The sequence below is a fragment of the Neopsephotus bourkii genome, unplaced genomic scaffold (genome assembly GCF_033783945.1).
Source record: "Neopsephotus bourkii isolate Nb327-2 ecotype Australia unplaced genomic scaffold, CSIRO-AGI_Nbou_v1 NB_1765, whole genome shotgun sequence".
NCBI lineage: Eukaryota > Metazoa > Chordata > Aves > Psittaciformes > Psittacidae > Neopsephotus > Neopsephotus bourkii.
In genome coordinates, this window is record NW_026902239.1 from 4967386 (window position 1) to 4991112 (window position 23727).

Consider the following 23727-nt stretch of genomic DNA (forward strand, 5'->3'; position numbering starts at 1 on the left):
GCTTGACTCCTGAAATCGTCAAGAATTATGTTGTTTTATGTAAATAACTCTCAAAAATTTGAGCATCTGAATCTGTTTTGCTTGAATAGTTGCTTAAATATTTTATCTAAGGCCTATTTTCCCTCTGGCTGTGTTACTGAAGCAGTGAAAACACGTTTAACAAACAGTAAAATTCTCAATTGGATTAAGAAAAAACCCTAAGATTGTAGGTTTTTACATGGGGTGTAGTGGGTAATATGTCAAGAGTAAAGTTTTGGAAAGGTTTCTGATTCATGATAGCTCCATGTATATCAAGAAACTCCATATCAAACCACATTTTTTAACTGCATTATCTTTTTTGCTATGGAAATTAGGATAGCAGATGTTTTTTCTGTAGGTTGCATAAAGGAAGTGTCTGGTATTTTGGTCTAAATATGCTTTATAGATTTGCAGAAATCAGCTTTGTGTTAGGACTGGTTTAAAATTATGTTTTTTTCCCTCTCATTCTGAGTCTGAGTAATATCTTCGTAGATGTAGTGTACTTTCAGTGTGCGAAAATGAAGTTACATTTATTTGTTTATAACCATACATAAATATATAGTTTTATGCAGGAAGATGCAATGGGATTGAGTTCAAACAGTTCTGTTGCATTGTTTGCACTGTTTGAGAGTGTGTCCATATGTAAATATCTAAACCAGTTTATAGCTGTATCAGTAATTTTACCAAGTGGTGTCTCCAAATATTCTAAAAATAAAAAAGGAAACATACAAACAAACAAAAGACTCCATAATTGAAATTGGAATTTAATAGTTACTTACAGTAAGCAAATATTTCTCTTCTAGCTGTTGCATCAGTAAGTAACCCAGGAAATTACACTTCACTTTCTGATTTGTCTTTCCTATTACAGGCGAGCACAAATCTCTCACTTCCTGCGCCATCATCACTGTCACCACACTCCAAGCTAAGACTGCCTGGCACTCTGAGCACTCCACTGAATCCTCTGTATTCTTTCACTACTAAAAGTGGTAAGTTTATTTGTTTCTTCACTTTCTGTAGAGAATGGGTAATAACTTCCTTGAGGATTTTTTCTGCCTTTGTAAGTTTTGCTCTCTTTAAGGGAGTGTTCTGGTTTTTATATGTGATGCTGTTCATAGTGTAGTGTGATAAGGTCCAATATTGTTCCCTTGTAATGGCCTTTTTTTTTCCTTTAAGCTGTACACTTATTTATTAGCACTGTAAGTTCCTAGAAAAGTATGAGATTGCCAGCTTTTCTTAATTTAATACTTTGATATTTTAATATTCGCTAAAGTATTCTAAATGCAGACATAGGAAGACAATAAAATCGTATTTTTAAAATCATATGTACTGGCATAAGAAAGCAGTTTACATAAGACCCATAATGCTCAGTAGCCTATTTGCAGTTGTGTTTAATCTATTTGTAGGGGGTTGTTTCTAAAGACATTTTGTATTCAAAGATTTTGAGAAAAAGGGCAAACAATAAAATTATGCATTTTTGTGATACCTTTCTAATAATGCTTGATGCATTGCTAATCATAATATTTATTAATAAAATTGATAATTGAATGCCTTTTTCTCTTTTCGGGGGACATCTGTAAAATAAGACAGAAAATGGAAACCTTGGTTCTGAAGTTGTTTTTGTTTTGTATCCTTGAGAGGTGTGAAAACAAGTGCAGGGGGATGGTGGAATGTATAATAAACAAAAAACTAGGTAATAGAGTTTTGAAATGTAGATAGATAGTAGAGATAGGAATAGTCTGAGATTTAACATGCAGATAGTAAAGATAGAAATAGTCTCTATAATTATATAGAATTATCTCCTAAAGGCAGATAATTTTCTTTACAAATCAAGTTATGATTACTCTTTCTGAGGATCAGGGGAAAGGAATTGACCACTACTCTCAGAATTGCTCTTAGTCACTAATTCACAGTGCAAATGGTCATACACCAATTAACTTCTGGTTTTCCATTTTCTACCTTAATATAAAAGCTTAGAACCATAGTAATCACCTGTCACACAACAGATGCTTATAATTTCCAAAGTGTATAAATCTTAAAGAAACAGTAGAATACATATGCTGTCCTACATACTGTGAATATTTAAAGTAAGTGGACTAACCCTTAGAAGAACGTTAACAAATATTTTAAGTTGGTTTAAATAGCTATACTTAATATTGCTCAAACCAGTGCATTTTATTGTCTTGAATTTTACTTTATGCGGAAGGACAGAAAAGTGTGTTGATAGAGTCTTCCTAGACAGCATGAACAAATGTAGAAATATTTTACAGCTATTCACATGCACTCCCAATGTAGTCATTTCCAAAACTGACTAATACTTTGACATGATCCACAAGTACAGGATATTACTTATGCAAGCAAAGTAGTTTTAAAGGTCTTTCAACAGTCAATGAAAGCAATGAGAAAAGGAAGATTTTTAGGGGGGAAAAAAGACCAGAAAATGTTAGTGGACTATAACTGAAACAGATTTTTCTGTAAGAAGATCTTTTAAGATCCTAAATTACTTCTCTATCACTTTGTGGCCTTCCAAGTTGTTCTCGAGTGATTGTTTTCAATGAAACATACAAGTAAGATTTACTCATCTATTTCATCTTTCCTTGTTGGTTATAAAAGTTATAAAGATAGGTGCTTGTGTTCATAGCTCCTAACTGCCAGTTTAATTTTACTTTTGAATGATAGAAAATCTGTACTTAGGCAAATCTATTCATTTATGGACTGTGAAGCACAAAACCTTTCTTTTCTGTGTTAGTTTCTTATACATGATATATATGCTTTTCTGTACCTACAGTATTGAGATGTTACAGTGTTAACTGCCTGTAATACAGAGATCCTTCATTTTTTTCCAGCAGATGGTTATGTATTCGTGAGGGTTATGTTGGCAGTTACTCAGTCTTCTCATTCTCACACTTTCCTGTCACCTTTTTCTGTGTATGTAGTGCTTCTTTAAAGCAAAATGCAGAATTCCGTTAGAGTGAAGTCCCTACAGGCAGCATGTGTAAATCGCTGTTAGCAATCTTTTTAAGCATGTAACTGGTGTATGTGCATGCTGTATTAACTTGACAAGCCTTTAGCTGATGTCTTACATGGATAGTGTAGTCGTGTGGATACATGCATCACTTTCTTTTAAAAAGATAATTTGAGAATTTAGGTCTTGTATTAGGTAGGAAATGGTGGAAAAGTGGGGTATTGACCTTTGTAATTTATGGGCAGTAGCAGTAATATGGCAGATCTTTCCTGACTTATAAATCTTTTTGTATCCAGATACATTTGCAGAAATTGCTGTAATTTCATATTTCAAATAAAAGTAATATTCACTACTATGCTTTTTTAAACATGCCTGTTCATTTTAACAGTTAGAATCATAGAATAGTTAGGGTTGGAAAGGACCTTAAGATCATCAAGTTCCAACCCCCCTGCCATGGGCAGGGACACCTCACTCTAAACCATATTACCCAAGGCCTTGTCCAACCTGGCCTTGAACACTGCCAGGGATGAAGCATTCACAACCTGCCTGGACAACTTATTCCAGTGCCTCACCACCCTAACAGGAAAGAATTTCCTCCTTATATCCAATCTAAACTTCCCCTGTTTAAGTTTTAACCCATTACCCCTTGTCCTGCCACTACAGTCCCTAATGAAGAGTCCATCCCCAGCATCCCTATATATATCCTCTCAAACATACAGTATGTCTTGGCTTTTCAAGTGCATACTTTCGGATCTATGTAGGCTTTCATGATAGCCCAGTCATTGTTCTGCTATTTATCTTCCTGACTTCTCTGGAGATCAGTTATCACATAGTCACTAAGGCAGGACTGCTTTTGTCTCCAACCAGTTCTGTCTTACTCGTTATTATCATGCTCGGGGGTGCAGCCCCCTAGTCTGCTTGTCTAGCCTTTGCGTCAAAAAGTCCTTGGTACACTCCAGAAGTCTGAATTGCTTTTAGTCTGTGTTTTTGTCTCATGAGGAGGTACTGTACTGAGGTGGTTAAAAACCCCCATGAGAGTTGTGGCCTGTGATTGTGAGACTTCTGATACATATGGTCTTGACAAACCTGTCGCCTGCTCTGAAGCATTCTTAGAGGTATTCAAACCCAACTAGGTATGGTCCTGAACACTTTGCTCTAGCTAAACCAGCTGTAAGCGCACAGGTTGTGCTACATAGTTTCCATAGGAGCCTTTCCACTTTGATGATACTGTGATTGGATGTCACATGAACAGTCTGTGCTTGGGAAAGGTGCTGAATCTCTGTATTCAGCTTAAATGGTATTTTGTGTATTTCATCCTGCACTGGTGCATGGGATTATCGGTCCTCGAATGCAGGACTTTGCATTTCCCTTTGTTGAAAGGGAAAAGTTCTCGTTGGCCCATTTTTGCAGCCTGTCAGTGTCTTCTGAATGGCAGCATGTCCATCTGGTGTATCAGCCGTTCCTCCCAGTTTTCTTATTGTCTGCAAACTCACTGGGTGTGCACTCAGTCCCATCATCCAGGTCATCAATGGAGTTGTTAAACAGTATCAACCCCTGGAGTGCACTACCAGTGACTGATCTCCAGTTAAATTTCATGTGAGTGGTTACAAACCTGTGATCCCTGCAGCTCAGCCAATTTTCAGTGCAGTCCACCGCACTGTCTGTTTACACAGTCCATACTGTATCAGTTTGTCTGTGAGAATGTTGTGGGAGACACTGTTGAAAGTCTTGTTAAATCAAGGTTAAAGTCTATTGTTTTCCAATCAGTGCTATACAGTACTGTGCAAGAGATGTAGTTTTGTCAAGAGTATGGTTAAAATTACTAGGAAAAAGTAATGAATTTTGAGAAATAGTAATTAACAGAAGCAGTTATAAGATATTGTTTCTTATGTGTTATGTATAAAACACTTCAGTAGACAGATTTCTTAAAATTTAACAAATTAATTTAAATTTGAGAGGAAGGCATGGAACTTAGGTTTTCTTCCTCTCCATCCTGATAGCTTGTCAGTTGGAATTTTTCAAGTGTGTAACTCATTTTGCTAGATCAGGTTTTCTGTATCTGCCTCAATTTTAAAGTTGCAGCTGTGTTGAGAGCTATTTCAGTCATTTGAAAAGTTTGCTAGATATGTGTCTTTGGACAAAATCATCTCCTTTGAGTTTTACCTTTTTAATGTGGATTCCTAAAGTCCTATGGGGAGTCCTATTTCTCACTCAGATTTCTCTGTGTTGTATTTATACCAGGTTATTTTATTCTTACTGGATTATTGTGTATGTTTAAACTTGCTGAATTTTTCTTCTTTTTTTCTTTCCTTTTTTTTTTTTTCTTTTCCTCTTTTTGGTAATAAGAAAATTTGTCTCAGACCCATCTTTGATAATCAGAGTTGAGGTTTTATGTCTTCCTTTTTCTGTATAGTTCTGTTTATGCTCATGCTTCAGTGCTGATTTTATCATACCCATCCTGTAGTCTACTTTGCAGCACTGCATTGTAGAATTATCCAGGACTTTATATTAGACATTCCCATCTTTTCTTACCATGTTCTCATCTTTCTACCTTCTTCCAGGATAATCAATTTCCTAGTTGATAATTTTTAAACCAATAAGAAAGTAACAAAAACTCTAGCTTTCAATTGCCCATTAAAATCCCCTCTGGCTTTATTTGCCTTCCTTCCTTAAGATTGTGAGCGTCTTTGGACAGTGAAATCAACTTCCTATACTCTCAGACACTGTTTTCCTATACTCTCAGACACTGCTTTTCAGATCCATGGCATGCTATCAAAGAAATGGCATGCATTTTTAGACTTTATTCAACAATGACTCTTCAGTAACTCCCACTGTGTTCAGGACATGTTTTCTAAAATAAGTTTTCGGTTTCAAGTAGTTGTAATTAGCAGTGACCCTAATTGTTAACTATGTGGGAGATTGAAGCTCGAGTATGAATACCGCACAGATCTTTTCGCTAATTTTTAACTTCAATAAAACCAGTTAATTAAACTTGCTCTTAAAAATTAATTACGTATGTGCTAGAAACGTGATGGTTCTTGTATCTTAAAAAAAAATCTCAAAAACAAAAAACACATCTCTTTGGCAGGGTTGAGAACAATTAGAAATTTTCTCTCCATTAACACAACTGACAGTCAAAGGTGTTTTCCACCTATATAAAGTGAAAGCTTCAAAAGCACTCTTCTCACTCTCTCAAGATAGTAACAGAACTGACTTTGCATTTAAGTTCTGTGTTATATTTGATAGAATATTTAAAACTTCTTTTTTCAATCTCAAGCAAACAGTGAAATAGGTTTCTATATCAAAGATATCAAAAAAATTTATGGAGCAACTAAATGCTCTTAAAGTACTATTTTGATTTTTTTTTCTTTAGAAGCAGAAAAGGAGATATATCAAGTAGCAAAATTTTATTTTTTTTAATTTTTGTTTTTTTAGCAAATACTGCAGAAGCACTGCCAAAAGTTACAACCTAAATGTCTTTTGGTATCACTAATTACATTTTTCCAATATTTTGTGCTTTTTACAACTTATATCCAACATCATGTCCGTGTTCAGTACTACTGTAGTCCTGGAGGAGTTTAGTGTTTATTTGGTTTGGGAGTATTTGTCTTGCTTTTGACATAATTATCTGTTACTGAAGGAAAAATGTGTGTAGAAAGCGAGATCAAAATGGCCATATTCTTTTCATATCTTATTAAGAAACTGATAAGGGAAAAAAGACTTGTGCTAATTATCATTGAAAACATATTAAATGAACCATTTAATTAATTTTAACTATTAGAATAGCTTAGTTTTCTAATTTGAAAACAAATAGTAATAAAATATCTTGGCGATATATTAAAAAAGATTACTGAGTATATATTTATTGAAGGTGACATGGATGTGTACTGTGTAGTCCAAGTATAACATAAAATACAGTATTTGTAGTATATCCCTGGCTATGTTTGGATATAGGTTGCTGGTATTTTCAAAGATGATGACTAAGAGAAAAAGCATGTAGTACAGCCAGCAACATCACCAGCTTTCTCACACTATTGTGCTGAAGTTAGATAATGCTGACCTTGGGGGACCAGTTTTGCTTGGTGGGAGTGCCGGTAGGAGCACCAGTTGGAGAAATCTGTTTACTGGGATCCAGTCTGTGCAGGCAAACTGAATGGCACACACATCACTGAATAATTTTTTAATGCTAACATACTACTGTAAATACTGTATTCTGTAAAATTTTAAAGTAGGATTTAAATCTCTTTTTTCTTTTTTTCTTTTTTTAAGAGAAAATGCTTGAATGTGTGTAGATGGCTTCTTGTGGAGAATATAAACATAAGAACTCTCAATTTGGGTATATCAGTTCCCTGTTAAACTGTAAAGTGTGTTGGCTCATTAGCTCACCCAACAGCTTCATTTAGATTTGCTGTGATGGGGAAAGCAATTAAGCCTGCAGGGCTGCACAGATCAGAGCTATGGAAATGGTGCAGCAATTTGCCGTAATGTCTAAGTCACTCCGAGACACTTCTTTTTAGCCCCACACCTTCTTAAAATTGGGGCAGGAGCATATTGTGGTGAAGAGTACCAAATACATACCTAATAGTGGTTCAGTACCCACACTATTACTTAAAAGTGGTTTGGATGTAATACTAGCTGCTAGGAGGAATAGGTGGTGATGGAAACTAATTTTCCTTACTTTTATATATAAGAATGCTTACAAAAAGGACGTAGATGTTGAATGATATCACAAAAGCAGGTTCTCAGTTTCATTAGTATCTGTGAGTCTGCTGGGCTTTTTTTTTTTCTGATATTAAGAAAGTAACGAAGTAACATTGTGAGGCCTGTTTAGTAGGGGTTTAGTAGTTTGAGGTTTTCTTTTCCTGGAGGCCTGATTTGTTTATCTTTTCCTATTTATCCCTACTTCTATAGAGGAAGAAATCGGAGTCTCCTCTTCACTATGGGTTAGTTGTAATGGCTTCAATGTGATCAGGCAATCTGGGGTAGAAGTGTCTTTGATTAGTACTCTACTACCAGTTTTCTTAAAGTCTTAAACTGTATAGAAATACAGAACACTATTAGTGTGTCCTGTAGAGGTGCTGCCAAAGTAGAAAGTGGTCTAAAGATATATAAGAAGTGCTTGCAGAATGTTTAGCTTCCTCCAAGCTACAATCTGCTTATAGTAGATGTTAATGTGTTTGAAAAGAGTGTGCATTAAGATGAAAGGAATACATGCCTAATAATTGTCTCTCACTTCTCAGTTATGTGTACATATTTTTATGCAGTTTGTTGTTTTCCAGCTCCATCATATATTTGAAGAACTGATCCTGCCTGATATATTTTTCAAAAATTTAACCTTTTAAAATTTTTCAAGAAAATTATTCTAACATTTTTATGGGGATGGGATTTTTTTTAAAATGTGGCCTATTCATTTAATTGTTCTAATGGGACAATGGCTCTAAAACATTAAAAACGTTGCAGTTTTCTTTTGCACTTCTAAATACAGAAATATGAATCGGGTTTTGTTATTATAACAAGTATCAAATTACAACCTTGCAGAATCAAAAAGAAGCAAAATCACATTTTGCTGTAATTTGTAGAACTCAATTGCTTTTATCTCTGATTGGCTGAAGTAGGTATGTTTTCCTCTTTTGGAAACTGAATTACTTAAACGCTCTCACCAGCCCCCATTTGGACAAAAATAGCATTTCTAAACTGTTAGGAGAAAGTGCAGAAAACTAACACGTTTAAAGTAAATAAACTTGGTTTATTGTAATCTCTATTTTTTTTAGTCTGTTATTCTGGGTTTTAATTTTTTCCTGTTGACCAAAGATAATACCTTTACATACATTACAAGGCTTTATTTTAACTATAAAACACTGCATAGTCACAGAAATTATGATAATGAGTTAAGTTTTTAGATCCAATTACCAGATTTTCTCTCTAGTTTTCAAAAGAGAGTAAGAGAACTAAATAGAGACAGAGTACCAGCTATACCACAGATCAGATCTTCAGCAGATGTGAACTCGCATAGCTACACTGAAATTAGGTAAAAATATTTTTACCAAAACCAGAACATTAAGTCTAATTTATATATATGTCTATGTCTGTGTGCTAATTTTAATGGGAACTCCCCTGGGGAAAATGATCATTCATTTTAAGACATTTGCAGCTCTCATTTTTACTTACGGGAAAGATACAAGAGTGAAGGGGGAAAGAAAACTTTTTTGTTATTATTTACTTATAGAAGAAGTACAAAAAAGGTCAACTTTAAAATGTTTTTTTCTGAAAGCTATTTTTCTTTTAAAAGAATAAAAACATTTATCACAAGATAATTTTTTACACCTTTCTGGTTCTTTTATAAGCTATTTTGCCATACCATTTAAATTTTGAAGAAACTGTGTCTGTTTCTTCAATGAAAATAGATCATGAAGACATCCGCAGCCACCTTAGTATGTGCTTCCCTGATCCTATTCCTTCAGCTCAGTCACTAGAACCATCTCTGCCCTCATCTTGCAGCTGACTTTAGCAGTAAATAAAAATTAAGAGTACCAAGACACAGGTGTGCCCTCACCATAGTTTACAGGCAGCTTATGTGATTGATTCTGCAGGGGAAGACTTCCTCAGACCTCTGTGGTCCTCTTGTGCCAGAGTTTTGGCTGAAGACACAAATACAGGACCTTGTCTTAAGATAGGAGAGCTGAATGTTTACATTTATAAAATTAATAGTAAAAGTTATTTTTTAATTTGAAAACAAAAGCTGTATAAATAGATTCATCTAACCACAAAAATGTTCCAACACAATAGTAAAGACATAGAGGCAAAACCATTAACATTAATGACAATCTAGTTCTTCTGTTTTAAAAAGCTGGTTATCCACTTTCCTCTATCTGATTGATAAGATGTTATGAATGTCAGAAGAGTTTGTATTTTCTGGTTAAACTTGCTGGAATTGTTTATACTGAGATCAAAGATACACATATTCCTTTATTATATGTTCTTTTTCATGTTTCTTCTAGGCAGGTTAATTAAAATATTTCACTAAAAATTACACTAAATACAGAGCACAATAACAGCAATCTTTGAAGATTCCAAAATCTTTATCAAAAGAACACCATTTATATTTACTTGAAATTGGTGTATGTTAGGGTAATTACTGCTGTGCCTTCAGGCTAAAGGAAGTACTCTCAGCCAAATTATACAAGGGTGTGGATTAAATGAAGCATTACTCTCTGTTTGGCAGCAGTGGATATAGATTGCAAAATCAGGGTGTGACGTAGTACTGAGGAAAGACTCTGCCAAAAGTGATTTGGCCTGAGTGTGCCCTTACTTTCTCAATTATGTGGATCCTAAACCAACGAAATCTAATTAATTCCTAAGGAGGGAGGTCCTGTTAACTATTTTCAGTCTGAGCTTGTCTGTACTTTCAAATAGAATCATAGAATAGGTAGGGTTGGAAAGGACCTTAAGATAATCAAGTTCCAACCCCCCTGTCATGGTCAGGGACACCTCACCCTACACCATGTCACCCAAGGTTCTGTCCAGCTTGACCTTAAGCACTGCCAGAGATGGAGCATTTACCACTTCTTTGGGCAACCTGTTCCAGTGCCACACCACCCTCACAGAGCTTGTCTGTAATTTCTGAGCTGTTGAGCCACAAACCCAAGTGTTGACAGAGTGCATGCTTAAATGCAGTTCTACCTGGTTTTAGAGGTGGAAACAATTCTTCTGCCCAAGGGCTGTGCAGGAAAGTATCAGTTCCCTGTCTAGCAGTTCAGGTTCAGCAAGAATGCTGTCTTTACAGCAATAAGCATGAGTGAATAAGATGGAAGGAAATTGATTCCCTCCTTGTGTTGCTCCAATCCTTCTGTTACTACCATTTCCAGAGTAGCTGGGAGGACGATGCAGAAGACCAAGTAGCAGCCATGGTGCACAGGTGGGAGGTGTCTCCTCCTTCCAGGAAGAGACCTAGGTCCTTAGTCTTTATCCCTGGTTTTGACAAGTGGGCAAAACCCAAGTAAATTTTAAAATTATTTAAATTAACTAAGATTATTAAATTGAAATAATTAAATATAAAATAATTACAGTTAAAAAAATGTGTTTCTAAGGTACACAATCCATTCTTTTTTTGGTATACATGCATACTTTTCCAACTATTTTAAAAACCCTTGCTAATTCTGTAGGTAGATCTTTATCTGTGTGAAATAACTGAACTTTCATGGATTCGTATGCAACTGTTATCATCGTTGCTGAAGCACCAAATTCAATGACAGCAGGCTTTCTTCACATGACTCATTCTACTAATAGAACACCTTTTAAATTAACTTTGGGTATTTAGTCCATATTATGGTCTGCAGTAGACTGTGATACCAATGTAGCTTGACACTGATTTTGTTGGTTCTACAGACACATGCTAGAGGATGGTGGCTTGGGAAAGTGTTGAGAAACCAGCAGGCATGTACAGAAAAGTGAAGGCCTCTTTTGAGTGTGTAGTTTACACATTGCTATTGTCATACAATCTAGGGACTCGGTATTGTTACAGAACTGGCCTCAACATGATGCTTTGATCTAGATGAAATGAAAGCTTCTATGGAGCATGCCTTCTCGCTGTTAGCTTGCTTTCTTGCTCACTGGAGGTTGTGAGGAACAGTGACACATTGCTTGCTGGCTTCATCTGGGGTGGCAGAATTACCTTAAAACTCTGCCCCTGAAAACTTGTATTTGAGTGTTTTCTGCAACCTTATGGCATGCTCCAGTGAAGGAACAGATTGCACAGGTTCCTTCCTCATCTTTTCTCCTCACAACTGGGACTCAGTTTCTTCAGTTTTTACCTCCTCGGCCAGAGGAAAAAGATCCAAATGACACAAAGGCAAATTCAATTTATAGTCTTTCCTGCTCATATGGCCCCAGACTTTGCTCTGGTGTGCTGGGGCAGTTCTGCAACCGTGTAGCTGGTAGTATTTGAAACTATCTCATCTGAAGATTGATTCCAGTATGTAGTATCCCCATATGCTTCTAGATACCACATCACCTTTTCCTATCCTGTTAATGTCTCTGTTTTGAATAAAGGGCCACTGTCTGTACTTCAGCTGACTATGCTAATATCTGGTGTCTCATTGATTTTTTGTTGTTTGGTTTTTTTTTTTTCCAGATTAGCTGAGGGGTGTTGCAGTGACACATGTTCATACAGGTCTTTCTGGAATCCTTTCAGAGCCTGACTAGCCAAAGGAAGCAGACTGCTGCAGCTAATATGCCAAATAATAAAATATACTCAATATATGTTGAGGATCTTTTCATGTGATGAAGTGTTCAGTAACAGAAAATATTTTGAGAATTTTGCCCACTTAATACACATCTATATCACATTATGTGCACCTTTCACAGTAGTTCACTGGAAAGTTGTTCTTGTGCTAAGGAGCACAAAGGACACCTGAATCTTTTTCTGTCTACTCATATGTCTAAAGGATCTTCAGCAATTGAAATTAATAGTCTTCCTCCAAATCAGCTTTTCTTACCAAACCAAATATTTTTCAGGTTAAGTTCTGGAAATCCCACAAAGAAAACAATGTGTTTCCACGGTCGTCTGTACCACCAGTTCTTAACAATTTGGCACATGCAAATGTACAAAAACTACCTAGAAAGATTTAACAACTGTGTGCTTTATGCGAACAAGGCTATTGAGACATATGCTTTGAGAATTCCAAACTTACAAAATATTGCTGGACATTTTTCTGTGTTTTGTACAGTTGCTTGGTCCTTTTGCAGAAACAAATGTTTATAGCAGTTGGCAAATAAGTCAGTTTTAAAGAAACCTAGATACCAGTTGCAGTGATTTGCATTGCAGATTGAACCTTGGAGAGGTGTCTGTTCTCTCAGGGATATCCAGAGTTGTGGAAATGTGGTCTTGGCCCAGAGCTGGGCACAGTCCATCTTTATGAACCTTCATGTCTTGGTTTTCTGTCTTTGACCTCTCCTCAGATCAGGTACCACTTTGTAAATGAAAGGGAGTATTGCCTCCTAAGATGTTCTTTGCAAACGGTTTCCTTTCCATGCTTAGTTTTTGCATATCCTCCATCTAAGACCTGAAGAAAAATCTATCTAGAACAGACTGTGATAATTCTTGGGGTAGAGTCTCTTACTAGAAGGTGGCCAAGTCATCTTTTTTGTGTTCTCCAACTTCATAACATTTGATATCCACGTATTTGTATAACCAATTGTAGCTTCTGATGGAGTACTTACATGATGGCTGAAGGCTGAGAGTATAACAATAGTGATACTTTCTAGAGAGCATTCTAAACATCCACTGATGTAAAAATAGTAGCAGGTGGCTGTTGTATTATAGAGAACTTTGCAGACCTTGTAGGTGAATGAAACTGAAAAATCAGCATTGTGGAAGTTAGTGCTTAACTGGATCTGCAGTGTGTTGCTTTAATGTTGGATTTAACTTTTCAATATATTTTCCTTTACAATGGATAATGCCAATATTATTCTCAAGAGCTTTGTCATATATTCACAAGGATGTGTATTAAGATTTTGTTACCAAATTTGCTACAGGCCATTGTTTTCCTTCCATACAGTTCGAAATTAATTAGAAAGGATTTACTTATTTGTATATGCTCTAATCCCTGATAAATAGAAAAATGTAGTTTCTCAGAGGAGTTTGTTCATAAATTGTCTGAAAACTTGAAAGCATGCATGCACAAAAACTCACATGTGGTAGGTTGGTTTCACCATACTCATGTTCTCATGAAGTATCTGACCGATCTGGTTTCTGAACTACGAAATGGAAAGTAAACTTAGGAATGTATTTTAAAGACATAGCTTTCTATTTCTGAAAATACAAGAAGTGTGTCTGCTATTGACTTTTTTTATTTATTCTCTTGATTTTAGACTATATTAAAATTCTTATAAAATGGTTTCCTGATTTAGTGTCTGCCAATGGCACTGCATTTCTCAGATTAGTAATGTATGAATTGTTTGTCAATGTCATGGAACTTTTTGGTAATATTTTCTCAAAATGAATATTCGTACTAGCTGAAGGTGCTAGTTTAATGAAGAGAGTAGGCTAGGTGCAAACTAGTAGTTATTCTGGTCATGGCAAAGACCTGAAATACCAAGCTGACTTTTTTTCCTAGAAGCAGTACATATGTTCTTCAAGCATTTTCAAGATTTTTTTTATTTTTTTTTAAATAATTAAAAATTAATTTTTTAAAATTTTGGGGGGGTTTGAGTCAAGACTTGACATTCAGAGGCTGCTGGGTAATGCAGAAACTCAGTAGTTCATGCAGCAACTAGTTATTTTTTCTTAGCTTAGAAAGCTACGCATTGCAGAAATGTTAAGGGCTGATTTTGAGAAGTATTTGTGATATACTAAGCATGTTTTCTTACAGCTTTCCATTTGTAGAGCAACAGCCTGATTTGGTTTAAGTAACTAGGAGTAACTAGCCATTGCTGAATTTCAGTTGTGGGATGCAAAGTAAATTGGTTTGTTTTCCTTCCTGGTGTAACTTTTATTCTTTGTCTTTTATCCCTAGTCAAGTATGTTTTTTAAAGACATGAGTAAACATCCTGAGGTCAGTAGATCTCTGACTTACAGAGTTGCAGGTAGAGTTAAATTCTGTTTAACTGTATCACACAGAAATTAACTGCATTAATAAATATAATTTAACTGTACTACATATTTTTAGGGAATATATAAACATAAATCCTGCTTGAGAGCTCCATTTTCTCTGATTCTGGGAGGATAAGTTAATGCAGAAACAAAAATATTACCAACCTAAAAATGAAGGTTGCTACTTCAGTTCATCCCTAATTCTAAGGGACTGCAATTTTTCTATTTCATGAAATAGTGTAATACCACAAGTTTTATTTAATAGAATGTAAAATAAGTTTCTTCTCAAATTTGTTTTAGTTTGTTTGCTTTTAAATAGTCCTAGTAAGCTTAGCAAAACTAATAATGACTTTCTCGGGATATCTGCAGCACTGGGAGAAAAATAACTCTTATTAATACAAAGTATGCGTCATAGTCTGCATTTTCCTTACATCTTTTTTATCTGCTATCTAGAACTTGTAAATAATATTGCCAATCTGATTTCAGAATGCTGATGATATCTGTGCAGGCTTATTGATGTTTTCTGTGGAGTCACTTTCTGTTCTCTACACTGTAGAAGGAAACAACTGCATACTATACCCCCTGCTCATTTTCAGTTGTATCTGCTGCCATTATGATGTAACGTTAGAGATTGTCATAAATTAGCACGTTCCTGATTAGCATGAATTCAATAAGTGTTCTTTACTTTCAAAAGAATGCCTGGGACACGTGCTACTACTTGCATTGTTTATATATGGTACTGTAGAAACTTAACATTTGCAAGAAAAATGTAAGATGATGATTTGATAAGATTACTCAGAAATAATTAGGTGGGTGTGTAGGCTGCTAAATGTATTTGATTTTAATCTCTAATTAAAAAGTTGGATTTTTTAATTGTTTTTGTGATGCAATAGTTTTTACTTCATTATACCTTCTGTAAATAGGGGCCAAATTCTGCCTGTTCACTGTCCCTAAGTATGGGATAAATGTGTTTGTATGCAACAGTGTTCTTCTCCAAGCCAGTGAGAGACTATCTCCGAAGTTCCTTCAGGAGGATTATTCTAAGATTCAGAGCAAATATATGTTGTTGCCCATGTACACCTTGAAACAGGAATAAAAATGATGGCTAACCTCGAATGAATATCTCTATGCATTATTTTGGCTGATGGTAGATATAATTATGTTGTGGGATATGGCACTGCCAGCAGCATAGTGTTTTTTTCATGTTAGTGCTGTCTGATTCTGAGGTATCTCATATGAGGATTGGAATTGGTGTTACAGCGAAGGTATCTGTCTGTGGATCTACAGGTGTGAATTCAAGCCTTGCTCCATTCCATTGCACCGGTGTTCACTTAGCTCTGCTGCAAGGGCGTGCTTGGTCATTTCAGCTGGGGAATCAGAGGCAACCAGATGCAGTAACTAGAGATAACTGTGCCAGTCTTTGGATAAGAAAATCTTTTTAAGCACACTAGACCAGTTGTCTGTCTCAGTTTAGGAAGACTCTGACTCATGGTTTGAGATGCCAGAGTTCTCCAAGTATCTGGAGTTGGGACATCTGCTGGAAAAATCACATGCTGGTGTAAAAGAAGCTGCAGCAATATTATGAAACTGCATGGTACTGAATTAGGTAACTCCCTAGAGTTACTTTTCTGGGTAACTGTTTTTAATACCAGGATTTAGTAAAATAATTGGCTAAAAGGGTAAATATTGTGCTTTTTTCATCGAAAGCTTATTCTTCTTTGCAGACTTTTCTGCATAGCATAGTGTTTTGAATGGCAGTCATGGCCTGTTCTGTTGACATAAGTTCCCAAATTTCTTGTTATTTTGTGAGTTTACGAGTCTTTATTGTGTTATTGGGGATGGGAAAAGGAAACAAAAAGAAGTTATGCTTTTCTGCCTATCAGCATAGCTCTGTTTTGCCTTAACTGGGGAGGGAGGTATTGTTTTGCCATTGCCATCTAAATCAGTCTCATCAGTAACTGAAGGAGTGACATCTGGCAGTAGTACAACTAAGGCTTCTCTTTCACATTTTTTAAAGTGTACATGACATGAAAACAGTAGTTATATCTGACTGGTAACATAACAGAAGTTTCTCTATAGAACTTACAGAAAATAATACAGTAAACAGGGAGGGATTTTATTGTCATATAGATTTTGTGATCTTGTTTTAAATGGATCGATTGGGACCCCACTTAAAAAATGAGAACGACATTGAGGAGATATTTCTTTTTCAGATTCTCTGGTAAAAGAAAAAGGTGGAGAAAAGACAAGGAAAGGGCTAGTAACAGCATGGGCTCATCTGACATTGAGTAGACTTATATCAGTGCAGAATACATTGCAAGAATATAATGGCTGTTTGTAGAAGTCCTTTGCATTCAGCAGTGATGCCATCACAGTGCTTTGTATATAAACTTAAACATAGTATGTGAGAACCATCTATTTTGAAAATACATGTTTTAAGTGGCTTGCAAGTATGCCTCTTAAGAGAATTAACCATTTCCTTTGGCATCATGTTAGGATAACTGTTTTAGAAAGAATGCTGAAAATACTGTGTTCCTTGTCTCACTTTGGACTGCTTTTCAATCTAGTTTCTTGCTCTACCTTCAGTTGACTATGTTCTAATGTAGTTTTATAAGCTATGATATAGATTAAACTTCATTTAAACAGTTTTCAATACCCTTTGGTCCTATCCATTCTTCAGTTCAATTTGGAATATGTTCAAAACAGTAGGTGTTAGGCTAAGTTATGTTGAAGTGGGTTTTCACCTATAGCATTGGCTATTAGGAAAACAAAAGGTACACTTGTGTACCTGTCTGGGTGCATCCATTCCTTTAATTTTATGTGAAGTCCATCTGAAAATGTTTGCACTGGGTTTTGAAAGTATTTGTGATCCTGTGTTACGTAAAGGTAAACAGATTCTTACCCAGTGTATAAACAATCTTTTTATTTAATGAATTCTGTTTGATCTGTTAAAGCATAATTGTTGTGAGGATAAGGCCTTTAAGGGAAGATAAATATATTTATGTAATTACAAAATTAGCTTCTTTCTCTTATACTTAGCTTGAAAAATTACAGTAAGAACTGAGTAATACTTCTCTGAAAGATTTCACTTTAATAAAAAACCTCAAAACCTTGCTTGGAATCCTGAAGTGTAGTACATATTATACTGCATACTACAATCCTTTCATCACAAAGGCCATACTTTTGAGTAGGTGACTGTGCTGAGAACATAATTCTGTTTACTGGGAGCAGTTTTAAAGCCACAGAAGATAAGTAGGACAAGAACTGAGCTGATATCCGTATAATTCATCTCATACCTGAGCTGACTTTTTTTTTCCCAGTGTTGTTTATTTGGGTGTATTTTAACTATGCCATGTTGCCACAATATAAATTACAAGAAGGTCTGCAATAAGAAATACTGTTTCTTAGAGGAGACAGTTTATTTTCAGATCTTTCAGGATTTGTTTGTGGGGTTTTTAGGTGTTAATAATTAGTATAAACTTGAAACTCAAAAACAGGATAATCTGGAGCTGGAATAGCTAAGATTATTTTTTTCTCTCTGCATGCTTTAGAGCGGTTAATCGCAGAAATGTCTGAATATTATATTTTTCCGATTTTCTTAGGTATGTATTTGTTTGTCGGTGTTCTGTGATTTTTCTGAGGATTTTTGAGAATGAACTTTTCAATGATTTCATTAACTGTAGATTCCATGAGACTGGAATCCTTGGAGATTTGTGATGCACAAGTACCTTTATTAATAAAAGAATTAATTTATTGATAGCATTTCATGAAGGGAGAAAAAGCTTTCTTTTGAAAAGTTAATTAAAATAGAAATTTTATAATGAATGTTCTCTCAGCCTCTATTTAGAAGAGGATTTTTTCACATAAACATTTCATATTAGGTGACTGTAGACACTCCAGTAGGATAATAGTGGAATTATGTGGCTCCCTAGAAGGACCTGTTTTTTCCCTATTCTAGCTTTTTTGCTATTAATTTAAAACATATAATAGCTAAAGATGGTGTTACTTTAAAGAAAGTGTTCTTAATTATGTTTATATACATATTGTTGTTACATATTGTGTTACGTATTATGTTATTATACATAATTATGTATAACATACATCTACCTATATAACAATTATTTTGTTATATACATAACAAGTGCTACTTTGTGGCATTGTTGCTGTTACCATAGAAATGTCTATGTAAGTTTAATCTGTTTGGAAATGAGCTCATCTATTTCCTGTGTATTTCAGCCCAGCTATTTAGAATTTAATCACCTTAGATTTATGTGCTTACCTAGAGCAGAGAAAGCAGGCAGTAAAATTTGGAACTTGGTAGTACAGATGTGTTTGGAACAGGACAGCTACTTGATTTCTGTCTTCTTTTCTCTTTAGCTGTAATCATACTGACAGGATATATTGCCTGAAGTGACCCAGGGGAACTGAGGATAAACTTTCAGTTCACTGTTCAAATTGTACAGGAAACTAATACAGTTTCAGACTCCTTCTCAAGGCAGACAGCTATGCTATTTTTCAGAAGATACCAGTTCTTCAGTAGACATTTACCTAAACCCTGCACATGTTTGGGCTCCCAAGAGAATTGTAGCAAGAGGACTATGTGGACCATAAAAAGAGCGGTACTGCTTTTAAATTGTGTCCATGTGAATATTCTGATCCTTTGAGAAAAAGCAACAGCATCTCTATTTGAGACATCTTAACATCACATTTAGACAATAGCAGTGGGTTCTTCTAGAAAGAAATTATCCTTCTCATGTGAAATTCCTTATAAAGACCACTGAAGGATCAGTGCAGAGTAATAGGAAATACAGTAATTCAAATGTTAATCCTTTGATAGGGAATATTGGCTTCTTAAGGTGTACAGGGTTTTATGAAGGTGAAGACAGCAAATGCTGTTAAGTTGGAGAGTTTGAGTAAACCTTCTGAAATAATAAAAATGCTTCACTAGTGATTCTGAAACATCTTTAAGATAAGACAGATAAACCTGGGTGTTGTTTCTTTCAGGTTGAACCTTAGAATGGATTTAATGACCTTTATATAAGTTCAGGCTAAATGAGAGTCCCCACAGGTCATGGTGTCCTACAAACATTTTTGAATGAAGTAGAAATGTCCTTCTGTAATTCTGACCTCAGTTTCACTGCCTCACTGTAATAGTTGAGAAGTTTGCACAGGCTGGATCAGAGAGAACTTAAGCAGGCACTGCTGAGGCTGTTAGTCACACCTGCTCAGTAACAATTACATGCTTCATCAAGCATGGAACCCTGTCAAACTAATAATGTGTAAAATTGCTTTAAAAATCTACTGCATCATTAGAGAAAGAAGGGATGGGTATTCCCTTGCTTGCTGAATGAACCTTGTTTTGTGAATGAGGAATATTTGAACAGGTTTTGTTGTGTTGTGTTTTGTGTTGGGGTGGTTTTTTTTTTATTTGTTGTTCTGTTTTGGGTTGTTTTTTTTAATATGACCACTCTAAATTTAGGAGCTACTAAACAAAGGCTTAGTAACTGAAAACTACTAACAGATAACACTAAAGACTAGTTTGAGGTAACCAATAGGCATGCTCAATATTACTAAACAGCACTGGCTCTGTGGAGCACAGAATATTTGAACCCAAGTGTAATGTGGTCTGTTTAGTTATTACACCTCAAGCGAAGTAGTAAGAATTTCGTGTTTGTTTTGGAAGAAGGCTCTAGTCATGGAAGGTGCTAAGTTAGAACCAGTGCCAGCTGCTAGAATTCAGTACAGCACTCCTTGTGTCTTTGAGCTACACATCTGTCTCTCCTAAGCTTGCCGCAGAACAAGTCTACACTGCCCTTTATTGAGGCTTAACTGGGGATATCAGTCTAAGCATAAAGTTTTCACCTGGCAAGCAGCTAAATATAGAGACTACACAGAAGTACTCGTACAAAAACATACAGTCCCGGAGTACTTGGAGGAAATACATCTTTTCCTTAGAACAAGAGCATCAATGATATTGATAAAAATACTGGTTAATATTTATTTTAATGAAAGTTTGAAATTTTTTTCCAAACAGGCAATTGTTTTAATAATTTGTTTTATATAGGTTTTGTCCTGAATGGGTTTGTGTGAACTGGCAGAACACTACAGTGCTCACATTGAAAATCCTATGGTAGAATATTAAGCTGTCGAAAGAAGAAAATACTTTATTACACATACATCTTATTGGTCTTGATTTTGGGATATATTTATCAAGAAATTAATATAACACTTGTGTACAACAGTATATCCATATGTAGTATTACCTCTGTAGCAGCTTGCTTTGGAACTCTATGAGTATGTAGATAACAATATTAAGAGGAGTAATATCCCCACTGGTTTTTGGTGTTAGTGCTGAATAAATGTTTTAGCAACTAGCTTATTTGTAAAAAGGTTAGCTTCAGGTCTACCTGACCAGGGGTTAAACTCAGGACGCTTGTTTCTATTCTCATCTCTTCTGAAAAGAGATGGAAAAAAAGTAATAAAAACCTAAATAAGCCTTTCAGAATTAAGCATTTCAGAATATATAGAAGCTTTTTTGAAATTAAGATTGTAAAATTTTTAATTCATACACAAAATTGAAGAATCAGTTATTACAGGATTTCTAACAAGTACGAAATTATTTGCCTGCAGAAGAACTGCAGGAGCATGGTTTAACTATAATTACTTGAGCTTGCAGCTTTTTTATTTAGAATTGTCTAAATTATCTCAATGATTAAACATTTTTGAGTAAACCTGTGAAAGTCAAAACCACTAGGTTTTAGAAAGTATACTATAGATGGAGTTGTGCAAGCTTCCTTGTGGAGCTGTGCTAGGACGTTAGAAGTCTGAATCTGAAAAGTCCTCTTTATTCAGATACTGGATTCCTCAAGAGTAGGTTTTTTGAGTGGCAAATAAAAATGAGTTTTCAGAACTTCTTCCTCTTTGAAAACAAAACTTGTTTCAAATCTAGTGTCTCACAGAGAAAATCCGGTGAGCTTAACTCTGTGTTGTCTGGCATCTCTGTACTTGAGAAACCATTCTCCAACAAAGCGGTAGCATTTTTCACTGTCATGTTCAACAGTTTTCAGATTTTTGTGTCTTTTCTTTTTAAGATGTTTTCTTAAGTATACAGCTGGGGAGACCAATAACAAAAAGATAAATCCATAGATGATGAAAGGATTTTCCTGAGCTTAGTAGTTAACATAATAGTTTGAAAAGAAAAGAATTTACAAGTACTTGTTCAAGTGCACTATGTAGAGAGTGAATAAAATAAACAGCAAGATGTGTTGTGATAGGAACTCAGTGATCAAAGAGAGCTACTGAATAGACATAGTTATTCCTTCAGATAAAATAAGGAAGTAATTCCTTTGAGAGTTTTTGTTGGAAAACTTTGTATGCATTACTCAGAAATTCAATGAAGAGAAAAGCAATACAGCCTAGATAATAGTGTCAGCTTTGAGCACGAGGTGGCATGTGGACATAGCTTCAGCTATTTCTCCAAATCATTTGAATGGAAATATTGGATTAGTTAACCTTGTGTCAGGTCTGTTAGTTAAATAAACCCTCCAACTGTTCCTGACTGAAGGTTGCATAGTTGTGACTGAAAGATGCTGCTGCTTTTCATTAGAATTTTGTCAAACATGTCCTGCTAACATAATGATTTTAAAATAAAATGGTTTATTCGATGGAAAAGGATAACAAGCAGAAAATTCACAGCCTTTTCTTTTCACAGGGTGTTTCAGCCCAGTAGGAAATCCTCTTAGCCGAACACTATTGGGTAGACTACAGACGGTAAGGAATTCTATCTTTGCATTTTTTTTTTAAATTGATGTTTAACTATAAAATGTCATTATTCACAAGTTCTCACTGTAGAGAGGAGGGGTTTTTTATCCTGCCTTTATTCACAAAAGAGATATCTTCAAGAAAATTGTCTACATGGGCAAATAAGCTTCTGCTGCAGTAAGCTGGTAGTGAAATCACATATCTGCAAATTTAAAACTTTATATTTTTTCATTATTTAGTTTTTGTTGTTTAGAAATAAATAAGCTAAAACCACAGTACTGTGGTTTTGATTATAAGTAAGAATACCAGCATTGATAAGTAGGGAGAAAAAGCTGGGACGATAACCTGAAGTTGAATCCTATTTGAAGCACCATGTTTTCATTGTTTACTCATTCCTCACCTTTTTATAACAGGTGAAATCAGAGATATCTTGTACTTAATTGCTTATCTGTTAAATATTGGTTCAAAACTTCTAGGAATTATATTTGTTCCTTTCTTTATTTTCTGGTTTCCTGATCACCATAATAAAAATCCAACAAAATTTGTAAATGCCATTAATTCCAACTATACACTTCATAAAACTGGATTAAACACAAATCATATGGAGAGACTAGTGACAGAAGAACAATTACGACCTCCGAATACTGATCATATGTGTGCCTCTATAAAGCTGGACTTGTACTGGAGATGTTAATCCTCCTTGCACCCGTGGACAGAATGTCATGCTTTAATATTATGTCTTAATTGCTTGCTGTTGGTAATCTTTCAGAGAAATGTCAGAAATGAAGGTAAACTAACTTGGGTCATTTATAGGTGTTTAACAGTTTGGATTTGGGGTTTTGGTTTGGGTTGGTTTAGGGGGTTTTTTGGGCCTATCTTATTTAACAGAATTTATTAATAGAGTTCTGGAAGGCTGGTAAGATACATAGGATCCCCCAAGAAATTTTGAAATTAGGGTTGTACATTGCTGTTTCATTAGGAGCTAAAGGGTTCTTGTTTTCGTATTTTCAATTCCTTAGCTGTCAGTATCTAATTTTTAGGAAAATGTATAAATTGTTCCATCAATATTTGTGTTCTCCGTCACAGCAAGCTCAATAGATGTTTAAAGGATCAACTGTTTTGGAAAATACTAACTAGCAGCTAACTTATAATTTTTATTTTTTTTTTTTGAGAGAGTTAAATTAAGGTTTTGAATATTTTTGTACTTTTTCTGTTACGAATACAGTAATATATATATATAAGTGCAGGTAAACTGAGTAGTTTATATCAAGAAAATAGCATATTTACAAATGTCAAAAATAATTGAAGAGGTTTTGAATCATTTCAGGAGCTGGAATTTTTCACACGCTTCTGAATTGATCTTTTTTCCGTTTTTTTCTTTACTTTCTGGGTGGGT

The 23727-nt window shown here is 35.1% G+C and overlaps 1 protein-coding gene across 4 annotated transcripts in view; it reads left to right on the top strand.

The window, feature by feature from the left end:
- Positions 1–23727, top strand: part of AHI1 (Abelson helper integration site 1) — an 81886-nt gene that overhangs the window by 35597 nt on the left and 22562 nt on the right. For 2 of the 4 annotated variants that reach the window (XM_061378439.1, XM_061378438.1), the window contains exons 18-19: positions 887–1004; positions 22282–22340. In XM_061378439.1, the coding sequence (XP_061234423.1) occupies positions 887–1004; positions 22282–22340 (177 nt within the window). Of the gene's footprint in view, positions 1–886; positions 1005–6068; positions 6176–12110; positions 12233–22281; positions 22341–23727 lie in introns of those variants that run through there. The other 2 variants (XM_061378440.1, XM_061378441.1) reach the window with 2 other exon arrangements.